Here is a 24,014-nt window from a genome sequence, read left to right on the forward strand (position 1 = left end):
TGGTACTGGGCCAGCCTTCTCTCTCCCTCAGAGGCCGAAAGATGACAGTTAGGGAGGGAGGAGCCTCTTTCTTCAGGCTAGCCCCTGATGGAACTGGGCCAGCCTTCTCTCTCCCTCAGAGGCCGAACGATGGTACTGAAAGGAACAAACAGAAATAATATGGGTATATTTAATAGTAATCCCATGGGTACACAACAGGAATCGTGGTAGTATCCCATTTCATGTAGAGCCTTCTTTAGGTACAAAATCTATACAGGCAGCTATTTTGTTGATTCTTCTAACCATATGATTGTATTATCTTTCTGAAGATTGTATTACCTTTCTGAATTCTGTGTTAGTTTGTCTGGATATTGGCAGTGCTGTATCTGATTGCTGGACAGTGGCCAAAATTAAATCTTTAAGTCTTGTCCCTGAAAAGCCCTTTACAGTAAACAGGGGTGCCATCTGGATTCCTACTGTGTGTCTGCATAAACTGCCCATCCATTACAGTGGAGCCTTCTTATCCACGGGCTTGCCATCTGTGGATTTAAGCCCCAGTGGCATTGTGTGCATGTGGCCATGCTACCATTAGGGACAGTCTCCATTGTCTCCAGTGGTGGGGCGTACACATGGATACACCACCATTAGGGACAGCAGGACTTCATCTGGAGTCCCATTTTCCCTAATGGTGGCATGGTCATGTGCATGTGACACCATGGGGACAACTGGACTTGAGGTCCCACTTGGGACAGATCTCCTGTGGATATTAGGGTCCCACTGTAATATAAAATCTATATCTACCATTTCAGTTTGTCATTCATTCTTGCATCACCATATATTTTTCTCTGCTTACCTCCGTGTAAAGCATCGAGTATGTTGATCTTTGGTTGTATGAGCTTAAATGTTTTGCATAATTATACACAATTATCTCAGTGTTGCTATAAGGTTGCACTGGTCACTTGCCATTTATGAAGAGGATGAACGCCTGCATCTTTCAAAAAATATATTGTGTCTTTATGTCTCCTGTTGACTTATAGTGACCCCATGGATTTCATAGGGTATTCATAGGCAAGGAATACTCAGAGTTGGTGTGATGGCTGGGTCTCCAGTCATCTGGGAACTTCTCCTGAACTACAAAGGGTTAATCTGGGAGGAGGAACATGCTAATGAGAGATGACATCACATGCTAATGAGCTGTGACATCATAGCTGATGTAAGGTCTAATGGACCAATCAGAGAGTAGGACCGCGAGATTCAAGAACTTTCTATGGGAAATCTTTAAAAGGACTTGTGCAGCCATGCGGTCCTTTGTCTCTCCCTTGATCCTCTCCTGAGGGGGGAAACCAGATGCTGTCTCTTTGAGTCTGGGAGACACAGACTCAAGGGAATGCAGGTCGAGAGGCCAGGGGGCCCTCCCTGCATCCAGGAACTCAAAAGGACTACAAATCCCATCTTCTGTGAGTAGTTAGGAATGTGGTAGCTAGTGCGTTTAGGCCTTTTGTTATTTGTAACAATGGCTTGCCTGGAATGAATTCTGTAACTATGTTCTTTGACCTGCAAGGCAAAGGGGCTTTGCAAGAGTGTTATAAATTCTTTCTACCCTATTCTATCCCTTTTTAAAATAAACTTCTTTCTTAAAAAGCATCTGCTATCTCTATACTCCTATACACGTGCCTAGACTCGGCTATTGAAACTAGATCTCTCTCTCTCTATCCCTCACAAGTCTCAGTGTGTGTGGGGGGAGGAATTAATTCACTGAGTGGTGGCAGCGCGACTATAGGACCTCCAGGGGTCCCATTCTGCTCAACAGGGAGTGAGAATGGAGATCTAGGAGATCCTAGAGGGGAAAGTGTGACGAGGGGACTCCCTGGGAGTAAAGGGCCACGTACAGGGCGCCAAGGGCTCCAGGGAAAGGCCCCCAAGTCACCACAGTTGGTTTTGCCAATTCCTTCCTTGGTATCTGCAGATTCAGTATCTGTGGATCTGAGCAACCATGGATTGAAGTAAATAAACATTTATTTTTTTTAACCTGTAGTGGCCTGCCTGAGAAGTGGTCCTGGGGCACTAGCGGAGGCTGAGGCATGCCTCCCTCCCCCATGGAAGCCAGTCCCACCATACTGAGCATCCACAGTTTTTGATGTCCGCAGGGTATGTTTATATTGGAACCAATCCCCTGTGGATACCGACAGCCCACTGTATAGCCCACAGCACCTGGTATTCATTGGGAGTCTTGCATCCAAGTACTACCAGGGCTGACCCTTCTTAGCTCTCAAGATAGGATCTGATGCCTTTAGGGTATTTTGGCCCCTCAAAAATATTTTAGTGTATTAGAATTCTTATATAGTAGTTTGTGCTTTAAATATTTCTGTTTATACACCATATTACTATTGCTCTGCTTTCTCAACATAATTGCCAGAGTAGGCAATTGTTATTAATTTTGATATTAACCCCTGCTGCAAATTTATACTATAAATCTTGCATATTCTATTCAAACATAGGCAAAATTTTAATTATCAGTTTGTAGCAGCAGTTAATGTAAGAATGTTCTTGCTGCTATCTTAATGCTTTCTCTCCAGGCTCACGTAACACAATTCTTCTCACTTTTTTTAATGGAAAAAAAAGGCAAACCTATACTTTATTTTGAGATTTCATGTACGTGCTTATAGTTTGCCAATTAAAGATTCTTTGAAGGATCCTATGTTCACACTGCTATGTCACTCTACCTTTCTATTCTCCTGATTAGCTTATAAAAGGAAAATTGTTCTTAATGTAACACAGGGCCGCTCTGGTGTCAGTCACAACAGAACTGCAGTGTTCTCACTGCCCATTCATGAAGTGGGCTGCTGAATGGGCCACCAGCAGGAGTGGATTTAACCCACTCCTTTTTGGGCCAGCTCTTGCCGCATCGATGTAGCTTCTGGATGCTTTGGGGGCATGCGGGGGCATGCATCATGTAAACACCATACCCCTGGAGCAGCCGGAAGCCACTTTATTTAGCCTGTCTGTTTGGGGCCATAGTGGTCTAATGTCCATTCACAAATGTAAAACTTTCCAATCTCCTCTTATATTCTGGTGCTTCTGTTGTTTAATGCTCCCTTCCACTGCTTTGAATGCAGAGTTTCTTCCTATTCTCTCTCCCCCCCAGGTGTCATGTTGTGCACTTGTTTTGATTTGCTCTTAATGTACATGCTTTCTTTCTGCTCATCAGTTATTCTCTGTTTCAGGTATAATCCTCTTCTCTCTTGTCTTCTTCAGCGAGCCACTCATCTGTCTCAACTATAATCTGCTTCCAGTTTAGTCATTCTATTATCTGCTTTGAAGCCGAGTGCATTTGGGGTCTAGTCTGCAAGCCTTAAATTTCTATAATACTCATGCACGTTTTTAGCAGCTTCAGGCTTTTGATCTGTTAGTAGTAGTCATGGTACTAGGAGCACAGGGTTTTGCATTTCAGAAGAAACAGTATCTGCAGTCTTCTGAGAGAACAAATAAATATGCTGTAAAACACAGAAAATACTAGATCAGTCAGCCAGCCAGTCATTCAAAGAATTCATGCAGTACAGTTTTCTGTCTACAGTTAATCCTCATCTACACAACCTCACAGCCTGAAGTTGGGGCCAAGCTTTTGCAAAATGTGTTTCCTTTTAGTAAGGAACTGGCCAGGAGTTATCTGAAACAGATTCCTTTTATTGTATTCAGGCACATTGAATCTTTTGTTCCGTATTATAGTAGAGTGGGCCTTTGGTATCCACAGATACCAAACTCCATGGATGCTAAAATCCCATTATATACAATGGGGTTGTGTTATTGTTGTCGTTTTATTTTCTTATGTCCTGCTAATGGCCAACAGGAAATTTAAAAAATAGTACAATTAAAAAACAATACAAAATTAACAAGTATAAATATAAAATTAATTTTTTAAAAAAGTTAAAAGAGTTATGAATTAAAATGTAACATGTTGAAAATACAAACCTTAAAATTTAAAACGCACAACATTTAATAATAATAATAAATAAAATATTTATTTATATCCCACCTCTTCCTTTTTGAGAATCAAGGTGGGTAACAACAGATTTTAAAATACAAGTAAATAACAACAAAGTCTCCCCTCCCTCTATCCCACCCTCCTTAAAATATCAATTTGTAAAATGAGATCAAGTAATACAACATCATAAAATATCAAAGAAACATTGTTCATTACATGGTGACAACAAAACATAGGAGCACATATGGACAGGTTTCTTCATTCATGACTTAGTCAGTCTGGATAGGGGAGCCTGAAGAGAGTTGTTTTTACCGTCTTCTTAAAAGCCTCAATTGAGGATATTTGGCAGATTTCTTCAGGGAGATTATTCCAGATTTTTGGAGGGGCAACAGAGAAGGTTCTTTGGGACATTGCCACTAATCTAGTTCTGCTCGACTGTAAGAGATTCTTCCCCGAAGAGCTTGAAATGGCCTGGCAGCATAAGAATGTCTTTACCTGCCACTGAAAGGTGAGCTGGGATGGAGCCATCCTGTCCTCTCTAGGGAGGGAGTTCCAAAGCTTGGAGCAGGCACTGAGAAGGCCTTCTCTCTTGTTCCCATCAAATGAGCCTGAGAGGGTGGTGGGACAGAGAGAAGGGCCTCTCCCAATGATCTCAACACCTTAGTGGGCTTAGTTAAATGGTTCCCTTTATTTGAGATGGCAAAATCAAGGTTTTTTTAAAAAAAATATCTGGGTGTTTGAATTCATGGATATGGAGGGCTGACTGTATTGAAGACTCTCCACTCATTTTCCTTCCTTGGCCTAGGAGAAGCCTTGATGTAGTTCTGCTATAAAAGCGCTTCCTAGAGCTTTATAAAGCACTCTGAATAAATTATACACAACTACAGTCAGCCCTCCACATTCATGGAGGTTAGGGGTGCAAGACCCCGTGAATGTGTAAAAAACACGAATACCCCTCCACGAGGAAGCCAATTAAAGAGACGGGTAGGCAGGACAGGAGGAGCAGGTATGTGTGCTACTCTCCTTCCCGTGTGCTACTCTTCTTCCATTGTGCTGGGGAAAGCAGCTATCCCACTGGGAAAAGAGTGAGGAGGATCAATTCCCTTCCACTCCTTTTGAGGTGGGATAGCTGCCTAGGGAAGGCAGCTGTTCCCACCAGGAAAGGGGCAGGTTTGGCACTTGCACCCTTTCTGGCTTCTCCCTCCTCGGCTTTTTCCTCTGAAGGGGAAAAGCCTGGAAGGAAGGAGGAGGAGGAGTGCTTGTGCATGCCACCTTGACCTTGCAGATAATCAAAACCATGTGTCAAAGCCACAAATGTGGAGGGCCAACTATATTTACAGCCTGAATTTGATAGTTCATATTCAAAAGTCAACCCATTAAAAACCCCAACTACTTCTACTCTGCAATGCTCTTGTTTTTTTCCACTGGTTTCCTGCTTATGTTTCCCTTACTCTACATCTTCCTGCTGTGTCACCGAGGGCTTTGACTACATGGGTTATTTACTCTGAATTGCCCTGGGCTCACTGTATCCTGATTACATGACACAGGGCCAAACCCTGAATTTTAAAAACATTACTGTGGAGATCCTACTCCACTGAATATCTGCCTGATGCCAGCACAATTGATCTTTTAAATCCCAACTGATTGGCACCAATTTATATGTGATAGCTATCCACCCACTAACTGAGGTGTATTTATTAATAACTGTCCTTATTACTTTTGGAAGAGTTCTAATATACTTGCTAGTGCGTTTGTTGTTATCTGTAAATTACTTCAGGCAACGCCTTACAGCACACAAAGGACAGAACTTTATTTACTTTCAGAACTTATTTCTGTATCTTTCTTAGTGGATGGTTCTCAAGCTTATGTTACAATGTATGAATTAGTTCCATTGTTGCACATTTACTTCTTTCCTTCAATATATACAGTGGTGCCTCGGGATACGAAATGATCGGGTTACGAAATTTCCGGGATACGAAAAAGTTGGATTGGCAAAAACTGTTTCGGGTTAAGAAATATTTTTCGGGTTACGAAATTCATTTCGGCGTGAAATTCAAATGCTGCAAAGTGCAGCTATAGGCTTTCCAGTGCTAACGGAAAAGTGTTTCGGGTTACGAAATTTTCGGGTTACGAAAGGAATGGCGGAACGAATTAATTTCGTAACCCGAGGCACCACTGTATATAGATACGTTTCTTCACTGTCTTGTTTCACACAGAACCTATACCCAGCTTCCTTAGCTATTAACCTCATAGGTTACTTGTTACACTATCAATAAACACAGCTCAGCTCTCTCAGCTCAGCTCTCTTTATATCTACTCCTCAGGTGGTTTCTAATATTTTCCCCAGCCTTCTTGGCTGTACACCCCGCAGGATACTGACACATTCTTCACTACTGGACTTCTCCTGTCCCTTCTAAAGCTTTTAGCTCTCTCCACAGTGACTGGTGGGAGGGGGTGGCAGATTTGGGCCCAGAATACTCTTGGGGCAGCTCAAAGTATTCTAGCCAGTGAAGACAAGCACTGGTAGTCAGCTACAAAGAACTTTGTGTACTAAGACCCGAAAACATGACTGTGGCCTGTTACAGACAGGCCAAAATAAAGCTGCTTCGAGTCACTTTGGAGGTATGGTATTTCAATGATGCATGTGTCCTAAGAGTCCAAAAGCTGCACCAAAGCCACACTCCAGTTCTAAGGACTTGAATGCAGCTTTGATGCGGCTTTTGGCCTCTTAGGACGCATGCATCATTGAAATACCATACCTCCAAAGTGACTCGAAGCAGTTTTATTTTGGCCTGTCTGTAACAGGCCTATGAGTGTTAAGCACTGGTTGACATGTTTGCCACATGACATTAAACCTGCCAGGATCTTAGCTTGCTTCTATTTCCCAGTCAACAGAGCAAAGTGTTAGACTGCACCCCACACCCAAATACAGATGCTGTGGAATTAAAACTCTAACCCTAACTCTAACTGTCATCCTTCGGCCTGGGAGGGAGTGAATAGGCTGGCCCAGCTCCATCAAGGGCTAGCCTGAAGATAGAGGCTCGTCCCTCCATAACTGTCATCCTTCAGCCTGGGAGGGAATGAATAGGCTGGCCCAGCTCCACCAGGGCTAGCCTGAAGAAAGAGACTCCTCCCTCCATAACTTTCATCTTCCGGCCTATGAGGGAGTTGACCAGGCAGGCCCAGCTCCACCAGGGCTAGCCTGAAGAAGAACAGCCCTCCCTGCAGTCCATCTGCCTTGGTCCAGGCCTCAGAGGGAGATAAGAATGCTGGACCTGATCCCCTCCCCCCACCATTCCCTTATCCTTTTGTGTCGTGTCTTTTAGATTGTAAGCCTAAGGGCAGGGAACCGTCTATTATCCCCTCTGTTGTAAACTGTTCGGATTCCCAGTGATTGGGCGGTATATAAATAAAACCTATTATTATTATTAACTAGGACTCGAGTTCTATTTGTTTCATCTACAGCTTCCCTGACTGTCCTCAGGAAACCTGAATTTGGGAACACACACCACAGGGCTGGATTAGGGTATGGCTATCCATTGCACCTACTTTCAATGATTGTAACTAATGATAATATATAAGAAATACTAATAATAATAATAATAATAATAATAATAATAATAATAATAATAATACTTTATTTATATCCCACCTCTCCAGCTGGATTGAGGTGGCTTACAACATTGGTAAAATTTATACAGTAAAATACAGAAAAAACACATCCCATTATCCATTCCCACCTAAAATAACACATGATAACACTTCAATAGCAATAATAAAACACCAGTTAGATCATCAGGGTAGTCAACAACAGAGAAATAGATATCTTGGGTATTCTATGTAGTGGTCCATATCAATGGGTAGGTGACACAGGGAAGTCCTGTCAGAAGAGATCTGTTTTGACAGCCTTTTTAAAGTTGTCAGGATTGGTAATGTTTCAGATCTCCTCCAACAGGCTATTCCATAGTTTGGGAGCGGCAGATAAAAAAGGCTCTCTGGGTGACTGCAGCCAGTCTAGTCTTTATTGGCAGCAGTAAATTTTTCTCAGTGTGCAGAAGAAGGCAACCCTGCAAGTAGGTTAGACCCAAGCCATGATGGGCTTTAAAGGTAATGACCAACACCTAATATTTATATGGAGAACTTGTTAATGTTACTGTTTGGGAGTACAGTTCCCAGAATTTCCCATTGAATGTCACCTGTGACTATGGTGGTTGGGGATTTTGGAAGTCATAGCCACTAGGAAATTTGAAATCAGAAATACTTAACAGTATCCCCCCCCCGCCACCCCCTCAGATGCCCTTCTACCCCTTAGTACATTGAGATGTTTTACATTTCAAAGCAGAGGAAGGCTTGTCTACACGAATGAAAAAAAAAATGGTTTCGCTTCACAGAGACTACATACCAGGCACACAATATTTTTGAATATTCACAGGGAAGTCACTGTGAATTTACAGAGAATGTGATTCAGAGGACTTTAATACAATTTTTAAACACTCATATTTTACCCTGAACTGAATTTTCCTATGTGTGGCTGGCACTCTGAGGCAGCCCTGGTATGGAGCCAGAGGTGAGAGAAGTTTTTGGTGGGTAGGACTGGTTAGTTCTGGCAGGCCTGGTTTGTGTTGCCATGTTCTTCTACCTCAGTGTATGTTTAGCTATGAGATCAGTGGTGAGCAGCTAGATCAGGCTACCTTCTCCCTCTTCCTCTCCCCTGCCCATTTGTTGCATTTGTTTTTACTCTTTCTACTCTGCCCTCTTCTGATCAGCATTGTGTCATCTTTGTTTTTATTTCAGTGAATGGAGTGCACACATTCCTTATCATTCTCTTGTTCACTTGCTTGTGTGAGATCTGCAATGTATGCATAGAAGGGATGAGGGAAGGGAGTGAGGTCTCTACATGAGTAAGCAAGTGAATGATTTTTTGGGGTGGGGGGAGAGGGAATGTACACACTCCATTCACTGAAGTAAAAACAAAGATGGCATATATATCAGAAAGCAGAGATGCAATTTGTATCCATTGAAAGTTGGAGTCAAATTCTGTTGAAGGTTTAACTTCAAAGTTTTGTAGATGCCAAGGATAAATGTATGCAGAAGGTGTTGTCATTTATGTAGTGCATTTTATAAAATGAGAGAGGAAAAGCTGTCAAGTAAGCATCCAGCCACACTTGGGTTTTTGATATGATGAAAAGCAATACAGCAAAGTTGTCATTTTGGAAACTCTGGAACATGTGTGTGGAGGCAACAGGCATAACAAGAACAAACAATAACAACAATATAATAGTGAAAGTGCAAATTATTCTAGTCTACCAAAAATCTGTGTAGGTTAAGAAAAATATTTTAGATTAGCAAAATGCCAGTCAAATATGCAAAACATATATATATATATATATATATATATAGAGAGAGAGAGAGAGAGAGAGAGAGAGAGAGAGAACTGGATATATAGAAATGGTTCATAGCTAACCGGATTGACATCTGGCAATTTCAACTTACCTTTCCATTTGGTTTTGGACCACCTTTACTCTTCTTCATCTTTTACCATTTTTGGATACTTGCCTCTTTGAGTAGCCAAAGCCTAAGCAATTTCAGGGACTCTAATGCAAAATTGTAATATCTTGTAGCACACATGTATTCCACAATTCTATACTATACATACAGTTGAAGGAGTCATTGTAAAATGTTTCTGTTTTAATTTTGATTTTATATTTTCTACATTTCTGAAATTACATATTTGCCCTCCATTAAGGGTTTTCTCCTATGCTTCTTAACAACTTTCCTGCTTTTTCTTATTTAACATAATTCACAACCTGAAGAAGGGTCATACAAATTTGATACTTTGCATTTTCTTGGTTTATTCTTTTTGATATTTTGACTTTTTTTAAAGAAAAAAATATCTGTGGAATGAGTGCAACTCCCAGGACTTTTTAAACAGATCAATTCACAAGGCTTATTTTTGTAGCTTCCTTTCCTTGTAAAGTCATGAATTATCTTACGAAAGTCAAATTGTCTTACAAGTTCTTTCAAAAGAGAAGAGACAAAATAGCTAGGTGGCTCAACTGTTTCTGCCAGTAGTAGAATGCTTATAGGTTTTGGAGAGGGATTGTTGAAACTTTGGGCTTCTGCCACAGTCAAATCCAAAGTCTTATTCATGCTTCATTGAACATTAATTGCAAGTTTGTGTATATAAATCAGTCTCAACTAATACTGGGGGTGGGTGGTGGGTGGGGGTTAATCCACACATTATACCAAGAATAGACTTTGATTATTTTAATCAGATGCAGCATTTAACAGAGGGGTTATTCAGATGTTGCTTTTCTTTAGCACAACTATCCGAATAGTTTCACTTACACATTCTAGTTTTGTTGTTCACACTATTTTTTAAAAAAATTGGAACCACATCTATGCACATCTATGCATGTTTGGTTGTCATACGTCTCAGCACTCAAATAAAGATGGAGTCAATGATGGATGAGGATGTATTCAAAACACATTGAAGGCATGCAGAGTTTTATCCTGATTTATCTTGAGTCTATTCACATTGGTTATTCACACAGCTGACAATGTGAATCTTTTAGGAACCCCTACCCGAAATTGATTATCCCAAGTTAAATGGGTTTTTGGCAGCCCCCCAAACTTAATTGGATGCATTCAGAATGCATGTGATCAACAAAGATTCAACCCACATTCTACAGGGATTATTTTCACCTACTGAATAACCCCAGAGATGTGTTATATACAATTCTCTAGCATCCTTATGTGCTAACATAAGGAACTAGTAATCAAGTCTATTTAGACTCTGTAGCTCCTACCAGCAACACTGGTTCTCATTGTCCTTGGATTAATGTTTCTTCCTCTGCCTGCATACAAGGCATTGTTTTACTGGTAGTTTTTGTCATATGTCAGATATGGAAACACAAATCAAATTATAGGTTCTAGATTAACTTCACAAGTAATACACTCTCCCTCGTCTAACAAGAAGCTTGGTGAAGAAACATGTTGTTTAAAATTTATTTTGGGAAAGATCTAGTATATCTAGAAGAACTGGACAGTAGGTATACTGATACAAGGAAATGTTTCTAAAATATAACAGAGTGTTCCTTCCCTCCACCTGTACCTGGATTCTGTTGCTTCCTGAAGATCCTGAATATTTCTTTTCAGTCCTATTCAGATGTAGCTCAGAGCTGGTACAGGAACCTTTGCTGAAAATGGTGGGAAATGGAGCCCCCTTTCTCCCCAGTAACTCAAATCAAAGTACATGGTATGCAAAAGCAGGTAAAGTTATTTCGGGGGGGGGGGGGAAATTCAACAATGACCTCTTGCCATTGGTGACGTTAAAAAACAATCAAGTAATTCAATTTCTGGCCTATCTGGATATGTCAAATCCGCTGTGATATATATGGCTGGCACCCTGTTAGTGACATACACAGCCTTAAGTTCAACATAAGCCCATGTTTGGAGGCTGGAGGCAGGGCTGTTGTAAATGCCAGAATTGTCTTCCTCTTGCTTGCTATTACCAATACCCTGACAACCCGGCTTCTTTCTGCAGTTCTTCACTCTCCACACCCATGTAGGGACTGAGGGACAATGACTATAGCCAGGTGCACAGTGATGAAGGCATTTTCCAAGAACTTTCAGTGGCCCTTCAGGGCTTCTGGAAGATGTTGTTGTGATTATGCATCTGGATATAATCACATATCCAGACATTCTTCATCCATCCCCTGCTCCTATATGGCCATGGGGAGGTGAGTCCTGTGAGAGGGCAGGAGGGATATTTCATAGTGCCTTAGTTCTGTCATGGTGCCACTTTGCTATATGTCCCCTGATGCTGTTTTATTCTGCTTAATGGACTGGTCCTGCCTATTTTGTATTAGAATGATGTTTGCCAAGCAGTGAGACTGTTCATGAAAAGATGAGTGAGACCAACTTTTAAGGCCTACCCTATTGTAATGCTTTTTAATTCTTCATTGCAAAGCTGTGTCTAGACAATGGCCAATTTTAATCTCTCGTTCCATTTTGGCTTTAGTAGAACATGGAAATAATGAATGACAGAATGGACAGAGAAGAGAATATCATATACTACAGACCTGTGGTTTATAGAATTCAGATTACTTTTTAAAAGTAATGAAATTAAAAGTAATTAAGCATTACTTTTGAGGAAAAAGAAAGTAGAGTGAAATTAACTAATTTTCAAATGTTGTAATTATAGCTATAACCGATTATATTCAAAAGCAATTTTCCAAGCTTTACAAGCATCAGCCATCCTTTTGGGTTAGATTTTGACATTTTTAAAAGGTCACGTTTCTTTCAGATGCCCAACTAATATTTCTCTAATGGATCTCTAGGGGAACAACGAGCAGGATACTTTGAGATAGTGCCTTTTTTCAGCTTGGAAGGGAATAATGTTCAGATTCTGTCTAGAGGCTATGGAGTAGGAAAACCAAATTGGATGTAATATATTTTCAATTACTACTGGGATTAATACCACTTTGAAACTGTCACAGGCTTTTCACAAGTACAGCCTGCCATGACTAACCTCTCCCTGCTCTTACTGCTCTGATCGCAATTTCTTTGCAAGATGAGATGCTGTCACTGCCTGTCTTTCCAGGTCTCTCATTTCATGCCACAAATTGCAACTTTTTGATCCAAGCTCTCCTTGCGCTTGTCAAGAGCCCCTTACCATAAATCTCATTCCAGTGCCCTGCAGAGTTCTTCTTGCCTGAATCAAAAGTGGCCTATTAGGATAACTATGAACTAATGATACACAAGCACAGCTCATCTGGAAGCTCAAAGATGGGGACTGCATTGTTTCACTAATTTGGAAAGGATGGCGGTTCCAATATAGCTGGCATTTTCCTGACATGTTTCAATTTTCCAACATATTAAAATAGTAGTTCTTCTAGCTCGTGTTTCCATCCATGGATGTCTAAGAAAAGGCCTCAAAGCTACCCCCATGCTGCTTCCCCACACTCTGTGAAAGATACAAGGGTGTAAACATGTAGGTGGAATTCCAAGGTGAAAAGCTGGGTGCAGAGAGTGAACAATACAAATGTCAGAATGGTGGTGTTCATTAGCCCTACCTCTCTTGTTTCTTCTTTCACGTAGAGTTGCAGACTCTCAGAACAGTTTTTCATTTTCAGGAAAAAGAAAACCCGAACAAACTAAAAACAAATCAAGGGCTTTGTTGGACTTATTAGCTTGTCATCCATTGCTTCTTCCCATGGTAAAATCACTCTTCTTGAATGGGCTCAACTTGCAGTTTTGGGGGCCTTCTTATCTGTGGCATGCCAATTGTGAAATGATCTCTCCCTAGAGGACTGACTGGCTAAATATTTATGAGAGCCAATGTGGTGTAGTGGTTTGAACACAGGACTACATTCCTGAATCCCTCTAAGGCACGAATCCCACTTGGGCATGAAAGCTCACCAGGTAACCTTTTGCAAGTTACCCTCTCTCTGCCTCAGAGGAAGGCAAAGACACTCCGAACAAATCTTGCCAAGAAAACCCTATGATAAATTTGCCTTACAGTCATCATAAATTGGAAACAATCTGAAGACACAGAGCAACAGCAACAACAACAACATCCTTAATTAATTAATTAATTAATTCACAGGTCTGGGGCAGAAAATAGGGAGATAAAACAACTTTTAGTGCCCACAGGCACATAATGGTAACAAAGTCCTCTCCCAGTGGTGCTGTGCATTAAGAGTCTTGTGTTTTCTGGAAACAACTCAGCAGAGGTGCAATTTCACATACTTTATATAGGCAGTATGTAATCCTATTTCTAAAATCCCAGTGTAATTCTGTTCTCCATCAAAATGTACCCAGGATGGGAGGGGGGACTTGAGGAACAACAAATTCCATGACATGATACAAGAAGGGAAACAGAAATACACTGTACGTCAGAATTGGGTTTCTGTTTTTAAATGGAATGTTGGCTCTTTTAAAAATAACTTGTTTGGGAAATCCTGAATCTTGTAAGGAGAGCAAAAGCATTCAGAGGCAGCTGGCAGATTCACCTCTTTGAGGATGGAGAATCCACCCAGGATTTTTATATTTTTCAAATTTACCTCTTCCAGTTTGACCATGGTTCTCCTAGGGCTAGACCTCCCACTCTTCAGAGGCTTTGCAGTGGCAATGCTCTTGTTCAGTTCTGAGTTGAGTTCAGTTTTGCAGGATGAGTGCATATCCTCCAATAGTTCACAAAGGAAAGCCAGTACACATGTGTCCAGGCAACAGCAGAATGGGGTTAAGATGGCAAAAGCTATTAATCAGGAAGAATATGTAAGCTAGGAGAAGCTACAGCAGTTTGTGTTTGCTTGAGCCTACTGGGAAGGGCAAGATTCTATCCCTTCTCATTTTCCTCCCCTTCCCTCCCTTCTGAGTACAAACCTGCTTTTGCACATTGAACTCAGTTTGCAGTAACTGTTTTAGAAACTGTTGAAAAGGGATTAAGGACAGAGGATTAAGCATTTCCTGCCAAATCTGGACACTTGGTGTGGCAGTAGAGTCACCGTTCCTGCAGCAGGAGAAGCTCTGGTTGCCCCTGGATACACTCCTTTTTATCTGAATTCCAGTTCATAAAGCATTCTGACAGTTTTAATAAAAAGGAAATCCCTTCTACCCATATTCAAAGGCATTTTTTTCATTGTTTGAATAGTACAGTGTTGTGCCCTGGTACATAAAATAATTGCCACAATGCTTCCTTGACTTTTGGCGTGCACAAAAATACACAGTGGTGTACTGTGTACGTGTACAATGTTATGCAGCCAGTAGTCTATTCTGTCTATCCTCTTATATGAGGAAAAATACTTTTAATTTTTTCCCCCTATGAACCGAGATTATGTACTGTATGGAGAATTTTCTTGGAATGGTTATGCAATGGCCTTTGCTGTTTTGAGGCTGTCTGTGTCACTTTTTGAGAGGGTCACTTATTAACTGTACTGATAGATTAAGGGACCTGTTTAAAATGCAAGTGACTCATTCTACTTTTCTTACAAGCATTTCACAGAATGTAAACAACTCATCTATTTTCATTGTTCTCTCAATCAATATCTAAACATGCTATTAGCAGAGATGTGTCTCTCCTCCTACGCATTCTCCTTCCAATTTCATTTTATCCTTCTGTTACCTTTTTGTGTATGAAGCAAATAATCAGCCAGTTCCCCTGTATACAGGCACAAGGTGTCAGTTTGACAACACAGTGCTATATTTCTTCCTCTTTGCTTCCATCCCATCATTGAGAATAAGAGGACAAAGACAGGCCTGCCTTTGCAAACATTCAGCTATTTATAGGTAGGTGGTTATTGTTCAGGAGATTTCCTTTCAAGTGCATGAGAAATTATTGATTCCTCTTTTTCTTTCCCTTTGCATCTAGTCTGCAAGGCAATCTCATTCGGGGCAAAGCAAATAGACAAAGAACCTAAATATTAGCTTGCATTTATTTTATTTTTTGGTTTTGTTTTAATGGCAGGCAATGGGACATTGATTGGAGCATCTGCAAATGTCGTTTGTGCAGGAATCGCAGAGCAACATGGCTATGGCTTCTCTTTTATGGAATTTTTCAGGTACACTTTAAACTTCAAAAGAATCTGCATTTGTATTAGCTTCTATATGTGGTGATTGATTTGCAATAGAAACTAAAGCAAATCAAGTGGATGGCTCATAGAATATTAAAATGGAATGGATGGCCAATGAGCTGTAACTGCAATGGCAGAAATAAAATCAAAGCATCGATTACTGGGATGATACTCAACAGAACAGAGTTTTCATAGCATGCTATTCAAATTAAAGTGCAACCACTTGAAAAATGAAAAAAATAACTTCAGATGTACAGTATACAGATATGTTTATATTACAAACTAGTACCCTGTGTTGTTTGGGAGAATAATTAACCATCATTAATAATTGTTTTATTTCAACTGTCCTGCTCAGACATTGGTCACATTGCATATCCATCTCAGTTGCTCTTAAGAGGGCATGCCTTTCCTGATCAGCTAACAATCATAACACTTTGAGTAACTGGGGTGCCCCCCACCTCATAAGTGATTTTTGTGTACACCATGTAGTTGTGTACACAAAAATACCCCACCCCAAATACCCCCTTTAAATTTGGTGCAAATCCATCTAGCCGAGACATAAATTTTATTTAAAAAGTTACAGCAAAATGTCAGAAAAGGGTAATTTTTTGAATTCAAGTCAACAAAGGTAATTTTTGAACACAAATTTTAAATCATGTGTCACACTACCACCAAAGAACTCTGGGACATATATGAATGAAAAAATATCTGGCATCCTTCCAGGATCCCTCCAAAGCAAATATTACGTATGACACATAGCTTATATTTTAAGTCGAACCATCCCCAAACATACCTTCCAGATTTAGTGAAAGCTGCCCAGCTGTTTTTATGTTACAGGAAGTTCAGGAATGTTTACCTACCCGTGTTCCCAATTTGATTTTAAGAATGATAGTTCTAAGAAGACAGATTCCAGAAGGCTTGTTGTAGAAAACAGGAATACCTATTATATATTTCTTAGCAACATTAATAAAATGGCATGTCCCAGAGTTCTTTGGTGGTGGAGGAAATCCAAAATAGTTGCTTCCTCATTCTGTATGTGGTACTCCATATCATGGAACTGTCCTTCTCCATCTGAGAAACAGACATTCAGTCCATTTACTGAAGAGTTCTGTTTCCTCATGAAACTCTGAACTGGATTGAGTTTAAGTTCCTGAGGTTCATCAAAGAATGCTACTTAAAGGCAGCCAATAAAATTGGTGTCCCTTTTGGACATATGTATTTGCTCTTTATTCCCACCGTTTCTCTCATACTGTGTTGCACAATAGGTTGAATAGGCAGAAACAGCAATAATTGAAAAACAATCCTTTCCAGGTAATAGCTTTTTACATTACTTGTTTTATTTGCCATACAGCCAAGGGGGCACATTGCAATAACATTCATTCGTTCAGACATTTATAATCAGTAGACCATGGTTTAAAAGTTGTTATAAATTTTGATAAGATTGTCAATGCATTCTGTACAGTAGAAGGTAGATTAGGATCTGAGGGATGTGAAGTAGACCAGCAAATTTTTCTGACTCCTGGTGGTTCAGAAATATTAGCAACAAAACCCATGAGCATAAAAACAAACACGGTCTGCTGTAAGAGTAAGAGTAGCTAAAGGATATATTTATAGCCTTCTATTAACAATCTGGGGTAAATTACTATTTGCACCAAATATCCAACTTTATAAAAAGGGAAATATTATCACTTTTGGCTGGGGTGGTAAATAATATGAACAAGGGAGATGTTGACAGAGATTTAATACTTTCTTCCAAGGTGTAGTCCTGAAGGAAACCACTTTTATTTTGCACTTGCTTTCAGGAGAAATTCAGTTTTGTTTAGTTTGTGTGTATGTACATCTTGGTTGTAAGTCAAGTTGACTTGCAGTTAGCTACCAAGCCAGGTTCACTATGTTACTCATGGGTTGTATGATTCCTGTGTAAATTGTGAAGTCGGAGGCTATAGCTGTATATTATTTATCTGCAAATCTCCAACATTTCACAGATGAAAACTGGGGCATGTCTGGCCAAGCAACATCAGACTGTGGTCAGAATGGCAAAAGTTAATGAGGATGAACTCACAAAGTAGCAGAAGCTCCAACAGTTTGCATTTTCTGAACCTCCTGAGAAGTTGATAGAGATTTTGTTGCTCCCCTGCTCTTCCCTCCCTTGCTGTGTTGTTGATGTGCAAACTACTTTTGCATTTGGAACAATGCTGAGGACAAAGGGGGAAAGTGGGAGAATGAGAGACAGGGCTTGAGGCTGCTTCTACACAGGATAATTAAAACAGTTTGACACCATTAATTTCGTAACCCGGGGTACCACTGCACTTTAACTGCCATGGCTCAATGCTATGGAATCCTGGGATGTGTAGTTTTATGAGATATTTAACCTTCTCTAGAGCTCCCAGAATTCCATAGGATCGAGCCATGAAATTGATGTCAAATTCTGCAGCGTGGCAGCAACCAAAGTGTGACATTTTAAAAGCAGCTGAGAAAGTGGGTCAAGAGAGGGTTGGTTAATCAGGACTGTCCCTGAAAAATTGGGCCAGTTGAAAGGTAGTGTACAACTCAAGATCAGGTTATTTGAGAGACTGCCTTCTCAACAGACTGTCTCAGTTTATATGCTCTGAAGCAGAAGCTCAGCTTACTATACTGGGCCAGCCCACCACCCCTCCAATTTGTTTAGTCCCAGTGTGGAAGAGTGTCTCCTCTGTTGCAATGTCCTCCATGTGGAATGCTCTGCCAATTGCGATCAAGCAGACTCCATGTATGGTGTGTTTCCACTATTAACTAAATACTTCTTTGTTTACTCAGGCAAACATAGTTATCCTGGTAAATTTAGTTATTTTAATGAAATAGTGTACAGTTTTATTGCTTTGTGGTGGTGGTGGTGGTATGCCTTCAAATAGTTTCTGGCCCTAAGGTAAATCTGTCATAGGGCAAGGTTATTCAGCAGGGGTTTGCCATTGCGGTTATTGTTTTACCACCTGATTTTGTTGTTTCTTTTCTTCACTTTAATATTATAAACATCTCAAGAAGTTTTTAAAATACAGTTAACAATCATCATCATCACACATTTTAATTTAGTTTTCATCTATACAAATATCTCTACCGCCATACTGCATGCTTATGGTTCTATATAGTATGTGTTAAAATATCATGCTAATTAGGACTATATGTCGACCATTTAATGACACAAAGAAGTTGTTCTTCTGATCCTTTTGTTTGAAATTCTATACTGAGACCAAGAACTACAGGAAGAATTTACTCTAAAGAATTTATTACCATAACAGAGATGTGTGTTCTTAATCTTCTATTTCAAGGGTGGCCAATCTGCAGGCCAATCATGTTGGCCTAGAGAAGCTTTTGGACTGTAGCTCCCAGCATTCCTCAACACTGGCTGGGGCCCTGGGAGTGGCAGCCAAACAATGACTGCACCTGCACTGGTTAATCTGGTTCAACCCCACTTTAACTGCCATGACAGAGAAAGCTAAATGTCTCACAAAACTACAAATCCCAGAATTTCATAGCATAGAGCCATGGCAGCTAAAGCCATGTCAAATTGGATTATTTCTGTAGTGCAGATTCAATTCCTATACTGAGGAATTAATGCAGTTTGATACCACTTTAACTGCCATGGCTCCATGCTGTGGAATTCTGGGATTTGGAGTTTGTCAGGATGACCAGATGTCCTTCTCCAGGATATGTCCTACATTCCAGTTTTTAATCCATCCTAGTTGGCAGCTGTCATAGCATGGAGTCATGGCAGTTAAAGGGGTGTCAAACTGGATTATTTCTGCAGTGCAGATGTAGCCAAAAATTTGGAGGGCCCTGTGGTTTATACCCCTGTTTTTGGTTTTTTCTTCTACAAATAAGTTCACCCAAGTTTTCCTTGTCAACTGTTTAAGAATATATTATACAAATATGTATGTCTACTTATTGGATGGATAAAATACACTGTAATGACAAATTTGGAGAGATAGATGGCATCAAAATGGTTCTGTTTTTGGAGCTTGGTTGTAGAAAAACCCAGTGCATTTATGTCTTCTGAGACATAATAACACAACTTACTCATAAAAAAGTGTGACGTGCATCCCCCACACAAACAAGTGACAGATAAAAGTGTAAGTTATAATTATTTATTTATCAGAGATTTTTATATTCCACCTTTCGACTTCAAAGCTGTTAACATCAAAATATTTTTAAATGAGCATAAAATCAAAACAAAATGAAAATGCTGCAGATGAACATTACACACACACACACACACACACACACACACACATATACATATCCCAAAGACTATAAAACAGACAGGCAAAGAGTCAGCAAATGAAAATAAATCAAAAGTGAGGTCTGCCAAAAGTTCTGCCAATCTTTTGGTATTGGCAGAATGTCATTAGAGAATGTTCATTTCTTAAGCTGATGCATCACATTGAGGATTTCTATTTAGCTAGTGGTCTCTAGATACTGCTGTCAAATCAAGTATAACTCATACTTTAATAGCCTATTGTGCGGTTTCATAGTTATAAATATCTCCCCCCCCCCAAATTTTGTTGCTTATTACTTCTAGAAGTGATCACTTCTCAGTCAACACTGTTGTTCTGTATACATGCAAGACTTGGCAGTGTGATTTTTGAGGTGTTTCTTTTCTTTCCTATTTCAAACTTTAAAGGTTCTACTGTGTTATCTGCGTCAGGTTAAAAAGGAGCAGGCAGCTCTCTGTGGTGTGTGTGTGTGTGTGTGTGTGTGTAAGTTTCAGAAATCAATTTCTTCTGAATACAAATGAAAGACTTTTTTATGGGAAGCATTTTTATTGCAAATATGCCAATACCTGTTTGAAGCAACACAGCACATAGAAGGCTGTACAAAAGAGAATAACTGCCTTTACACACATCCAGCTGGGTTTACGTATTGCAAAACTGTCACAAGTCTGATTAATCACATGCTCCAGTAATATTAGAGGTGTCAGAAATTCTCTTGGTACCTGGTATTAATGCTTTAGACAGAGTTTTTGTCAAATGGCCCTCCTGCCAAGAAATGCAGGCCTTTTCTTATAACTATACCATTTTCTAAGTTTGATACAAGTGTTTTTAGGGAGAATGGTAGGAACATAAATTGAGATCAATCAAAGGGGAAAGGAGCTTTTATCAAACCGAAGACCATGAAAATGAAAGACTGATTTCTGCATCCGGCTATCTGCCTACTTTGGTAAACATATGGGCAGATGAACAATTAGAGACAAATATTACCACAATGGCATACAAAGACGTTATAGAGTGGTTATTACATGTAATCTAAAAGAGAGTGCAGTCCTTCAGAAGGTAGGAAAAAATGCCCTAACCAGTGGTGTAGCTATGGAGAGAGGCAAAATGAGGGCATTGCCCCCAGTGAAATATTCTGACTCTCATGAAATTTTCCTTCAGTCCCCAAATTTCTAGTATTGCAGCAATGTAAAATTTCATCTGAGCATTTGAAAAATTTCTTGAATGAAATGAAATCTGTTTATGTCTATGAATTACAAATGTGTTAAATACTTTATTAATTTCTTTTAAAAATGTATTTTAATTTATCCTCTTTTGAATAAACTAGTTGTATTTCTTCTGGATCTCAGTGAAATTACTGATTTACATGAAAATGGGGATTTAAAAAATCGGTTTAGAAGGCTCCCTCTTCTTTAGGCTGTCTCTTTAATACCTGCTCCACCTCAAAACATTCATATTAGGGTACAAGAAGTACAAGTTCTGAAATGTTTTGTTTTTCTCAGCTGATATTGATGTGACAAATTATCTAATATATTTTAAAAAACAGGTGAGGAAAGGAAGAGGTCTTATTTCAGAATTCATTGACAGTGCTAATTTATCTTGTTTACTAGGCAGGCTTTGAAAGAAAGTGCACTCTAGAGGATCTAATAGAGTGATTAATGTTTCTGCAAATCAGATGTGCTTTGCTTACTTTAACTTGCCATCCTGTATCTTAATATATATTGTTTTCAGCTGGCAGACTTTGACATCTAGGCTATCTCAAGTTAGATTCAGAGCCTTTGGGGAAAGAAGCCTCATAAAGCTGTTCAGGCACTGTCACCGTTTTCTCTTGCCTGAAATGCAGGCAGCCCACAGATCTTGATGTGGGAATAACATCCACCCATAAGAGAGAAGCTAAGAAAGCTGCCATGTTTTGATATAAATATTTTTAGCAGTGACTTTGGGATATTTTTAGGAACAAAGAGTCTCCCCCTTCCCTCCAATCCCCTGTTAAGTTTATTTTTCTGTGTGAAGGGAATCACCAGCATCCATGCTCCCCAGAAATGACTTGAAGGCAGATTTTGTAGCAAACTAGAACCTTTCACCATGTCTCAAACATTGCCTGAATGAGAAAGTCAAAGCCTCTCACCTCCATCTCATGCTTTGGAATGGGATTAACTACAATTTTTTCCTCATTATTTTTGTCATTTTATTTGGGGCATTTTGGATCACTTGAGTATTTAGTAATTTGATTTAGGATGAAATTCTGATTTTGACTGAAATTCTGGTCAGCTATGTTGGGGAAGGACTTTTGCATGTTTTGCATATTTGTAACTGTTGAGATGTTCTAGACCTGGACATGAAGTTCTGACTTATACACATGTGATGGCTGGGTCTCCAATCATCTGGGAACTTCTCCTGAACTACAAAGGGTTAATCTGGGAGGAGGAACATGCTAATGAGAGATGACATCACATGCTAATGAGCTGTGACATCATAGCTGATGTAAGGTCTAACTGACCAATCAGAGAGTAGGACCGCGAGATTCAAGAACTTTCTATGGGAAATCTTTAAAAGGACTTGTGGAGCCATGCGGTCTTTTGTCTCTCCCTTGATCCTCTCCTGAGGGGGAAACCAGATGCTGTCTCTTTGAGTCTGGGAGACACAGACTCAAGGGAATGCAGGTCGAGAGGCCAGGGGGCCCTCCCTGCATCCAGGAACTCCAAAGGACTACAAATCCCATCTGTTGTGAGTAGTTAGGAATGTGTTAGCTAGTGCGTTTAGGCCTTTTGTTATTTTCAACAATGGCTTGTCTGGAATGAATTCTGTAACTATGTTCTTTGACCTGCAAGGCAAAGAGGCTTTGCAAGAGTGTTATAAATCCTTTCTATCCTATTCTATCCTTTTTTAAAAATAAACTTCTTTCTTTTAAAAGCATCTGCTATCTCTGTACTCCTATACACGTGCCTGATTCGGTCACTGATTGCTGTGGGTTAGCAAGGAAGGAAACTAGATCTCTCTCTCAAGCAAGTCTCAGTGTGTGCTTGGGAAATATAGTTCATTGTCTCAGGGTGTGCTTGGGAAATATAGTTCATTGATAATTCACTGAGTGGTGGCAGCGCGGCTTTAGGACCTCAAGGGGTCTCATTCCGCTCAACAGGGAGCGAGAATGGAGATCTAGGAGCTCCTAGAGGGGAAAGTGTGACAAAAGGGGACTCCCTGGGAGTAAAGGGCCACGCACAGGGCGCCAAGGGCTCCAGGGAAAGGCCCCCAAGTCACCACATGGTTGGCAGCGGTGGTTTTCGGACTGTTGGAAACATTGCTTGCTGGGGCAAGAGTGTGTTCCGCTCTTGGAGTTTGATTTTAGTGTGATGCTCTGAAGAAGTTCTCTGTTCTCTTTCTCTCTATCTCTCCCCGCACTCTCTCTCTTGTGCTCCACTGACGAAGAGTTAAGGAGAAATAGTGCTGGCTCTTTCACTTCTGTTCTTTGCTTTGGGAAGAGGTCTGTTCAAACTGAAAGAGGCTTGAGGTTTTTTTTTCCCTTTGGTTCTTTCCTCATCTCTTGGTGGGACAAGAGGGGGAAAGGAAGCACAAGGTTAGAGGACCCTGTTGCTTGTGTGTGTTTGTGCTGTTGCTGTTAGGAGGGAAAGGAGGGGTGGCTTTGGCACACAGCATCCCTTTAAACCTAACAGTTGGGAATTCTGTTGGGCTGAGAGCCAACAGGCAGAGATCAAGCTTGCTAAAAAGCTGCGATCTGATCACTTTGCTGAAGGTGTGCTACAGACAAAGGAATTGCAGTCGCCAGTGAGGCTGTTCTTTTCTCTCTTTTTTTTTTCTCTCTACCTGAAAGGGGAGGAGGGAGCCAGAGGTCCTTTGATCTTCTGGCTTGGCTGGCAAACAGGGCAATTAAGAAGGCATTTATGGCTTGGCCTCTTCGCAGGACCAAATGGTGAATTTCCTGTTCTGTGGCCTTTCTCTTTCTTGCTGACTAAGAAAGGGGAGGGGGACTTTTAGCCCACTCAAGGAGGGGAAAAGGGGGGTCAGTTTTAAAACGGACCACCAAGTTTTTTCCTGTGGCTACTGACGCCTGGGAACACCATCTAGTGGTGGAGTTGGGGAACTGCAGGAAGGGAACTCAGTTTCTTCTCTCCTTTACATTTCTGGCTCCCAAAGATTGCAGCGTGTTCTGCACCCATCCTCACTTCATACAAGCCATTGTGTTTGTTGTTTTTATTATTAGTCCTTTCGCGT

The 24,014-nt window shown here is 40.4% G+C and overlaps 1 protein-coding gene across 1 annotated transcript in view; it reads left to right on the top strand.

Moving 5' to 3' along the window:
* The window catches only part of OCA2 (OCA2 melanosomal transmembrane protein), a 224,097-nt gene that overhangs the window by 161,299 nt on the left and 38,784 nt on the right, over positions 1–24,014 (top strand). Inside the window, 1 exon segment of the mRNA XM_042459282.1 lies at positions 15,432–15,525. Coding sequence (XP_042315216.1) covers positions 15,432–15,525 — 94 coding nt within the window.

This window comes from Sceloporus undulatus, chromosome 3 (assembly GCF_019175285.1).
Source record: "Sceloporus undulatus isolate JIND9_A2432 ecotype Alabama chromosome 3, SceUnd_v1.1, whole genome shotgun sequence".
Lineage (NCBI taxonomy): Eukaryota > Metazoa > Chordata > Lepidosauria > Squamata > Phrynosomatidae > Sceloporus > Sceloporus undulatus.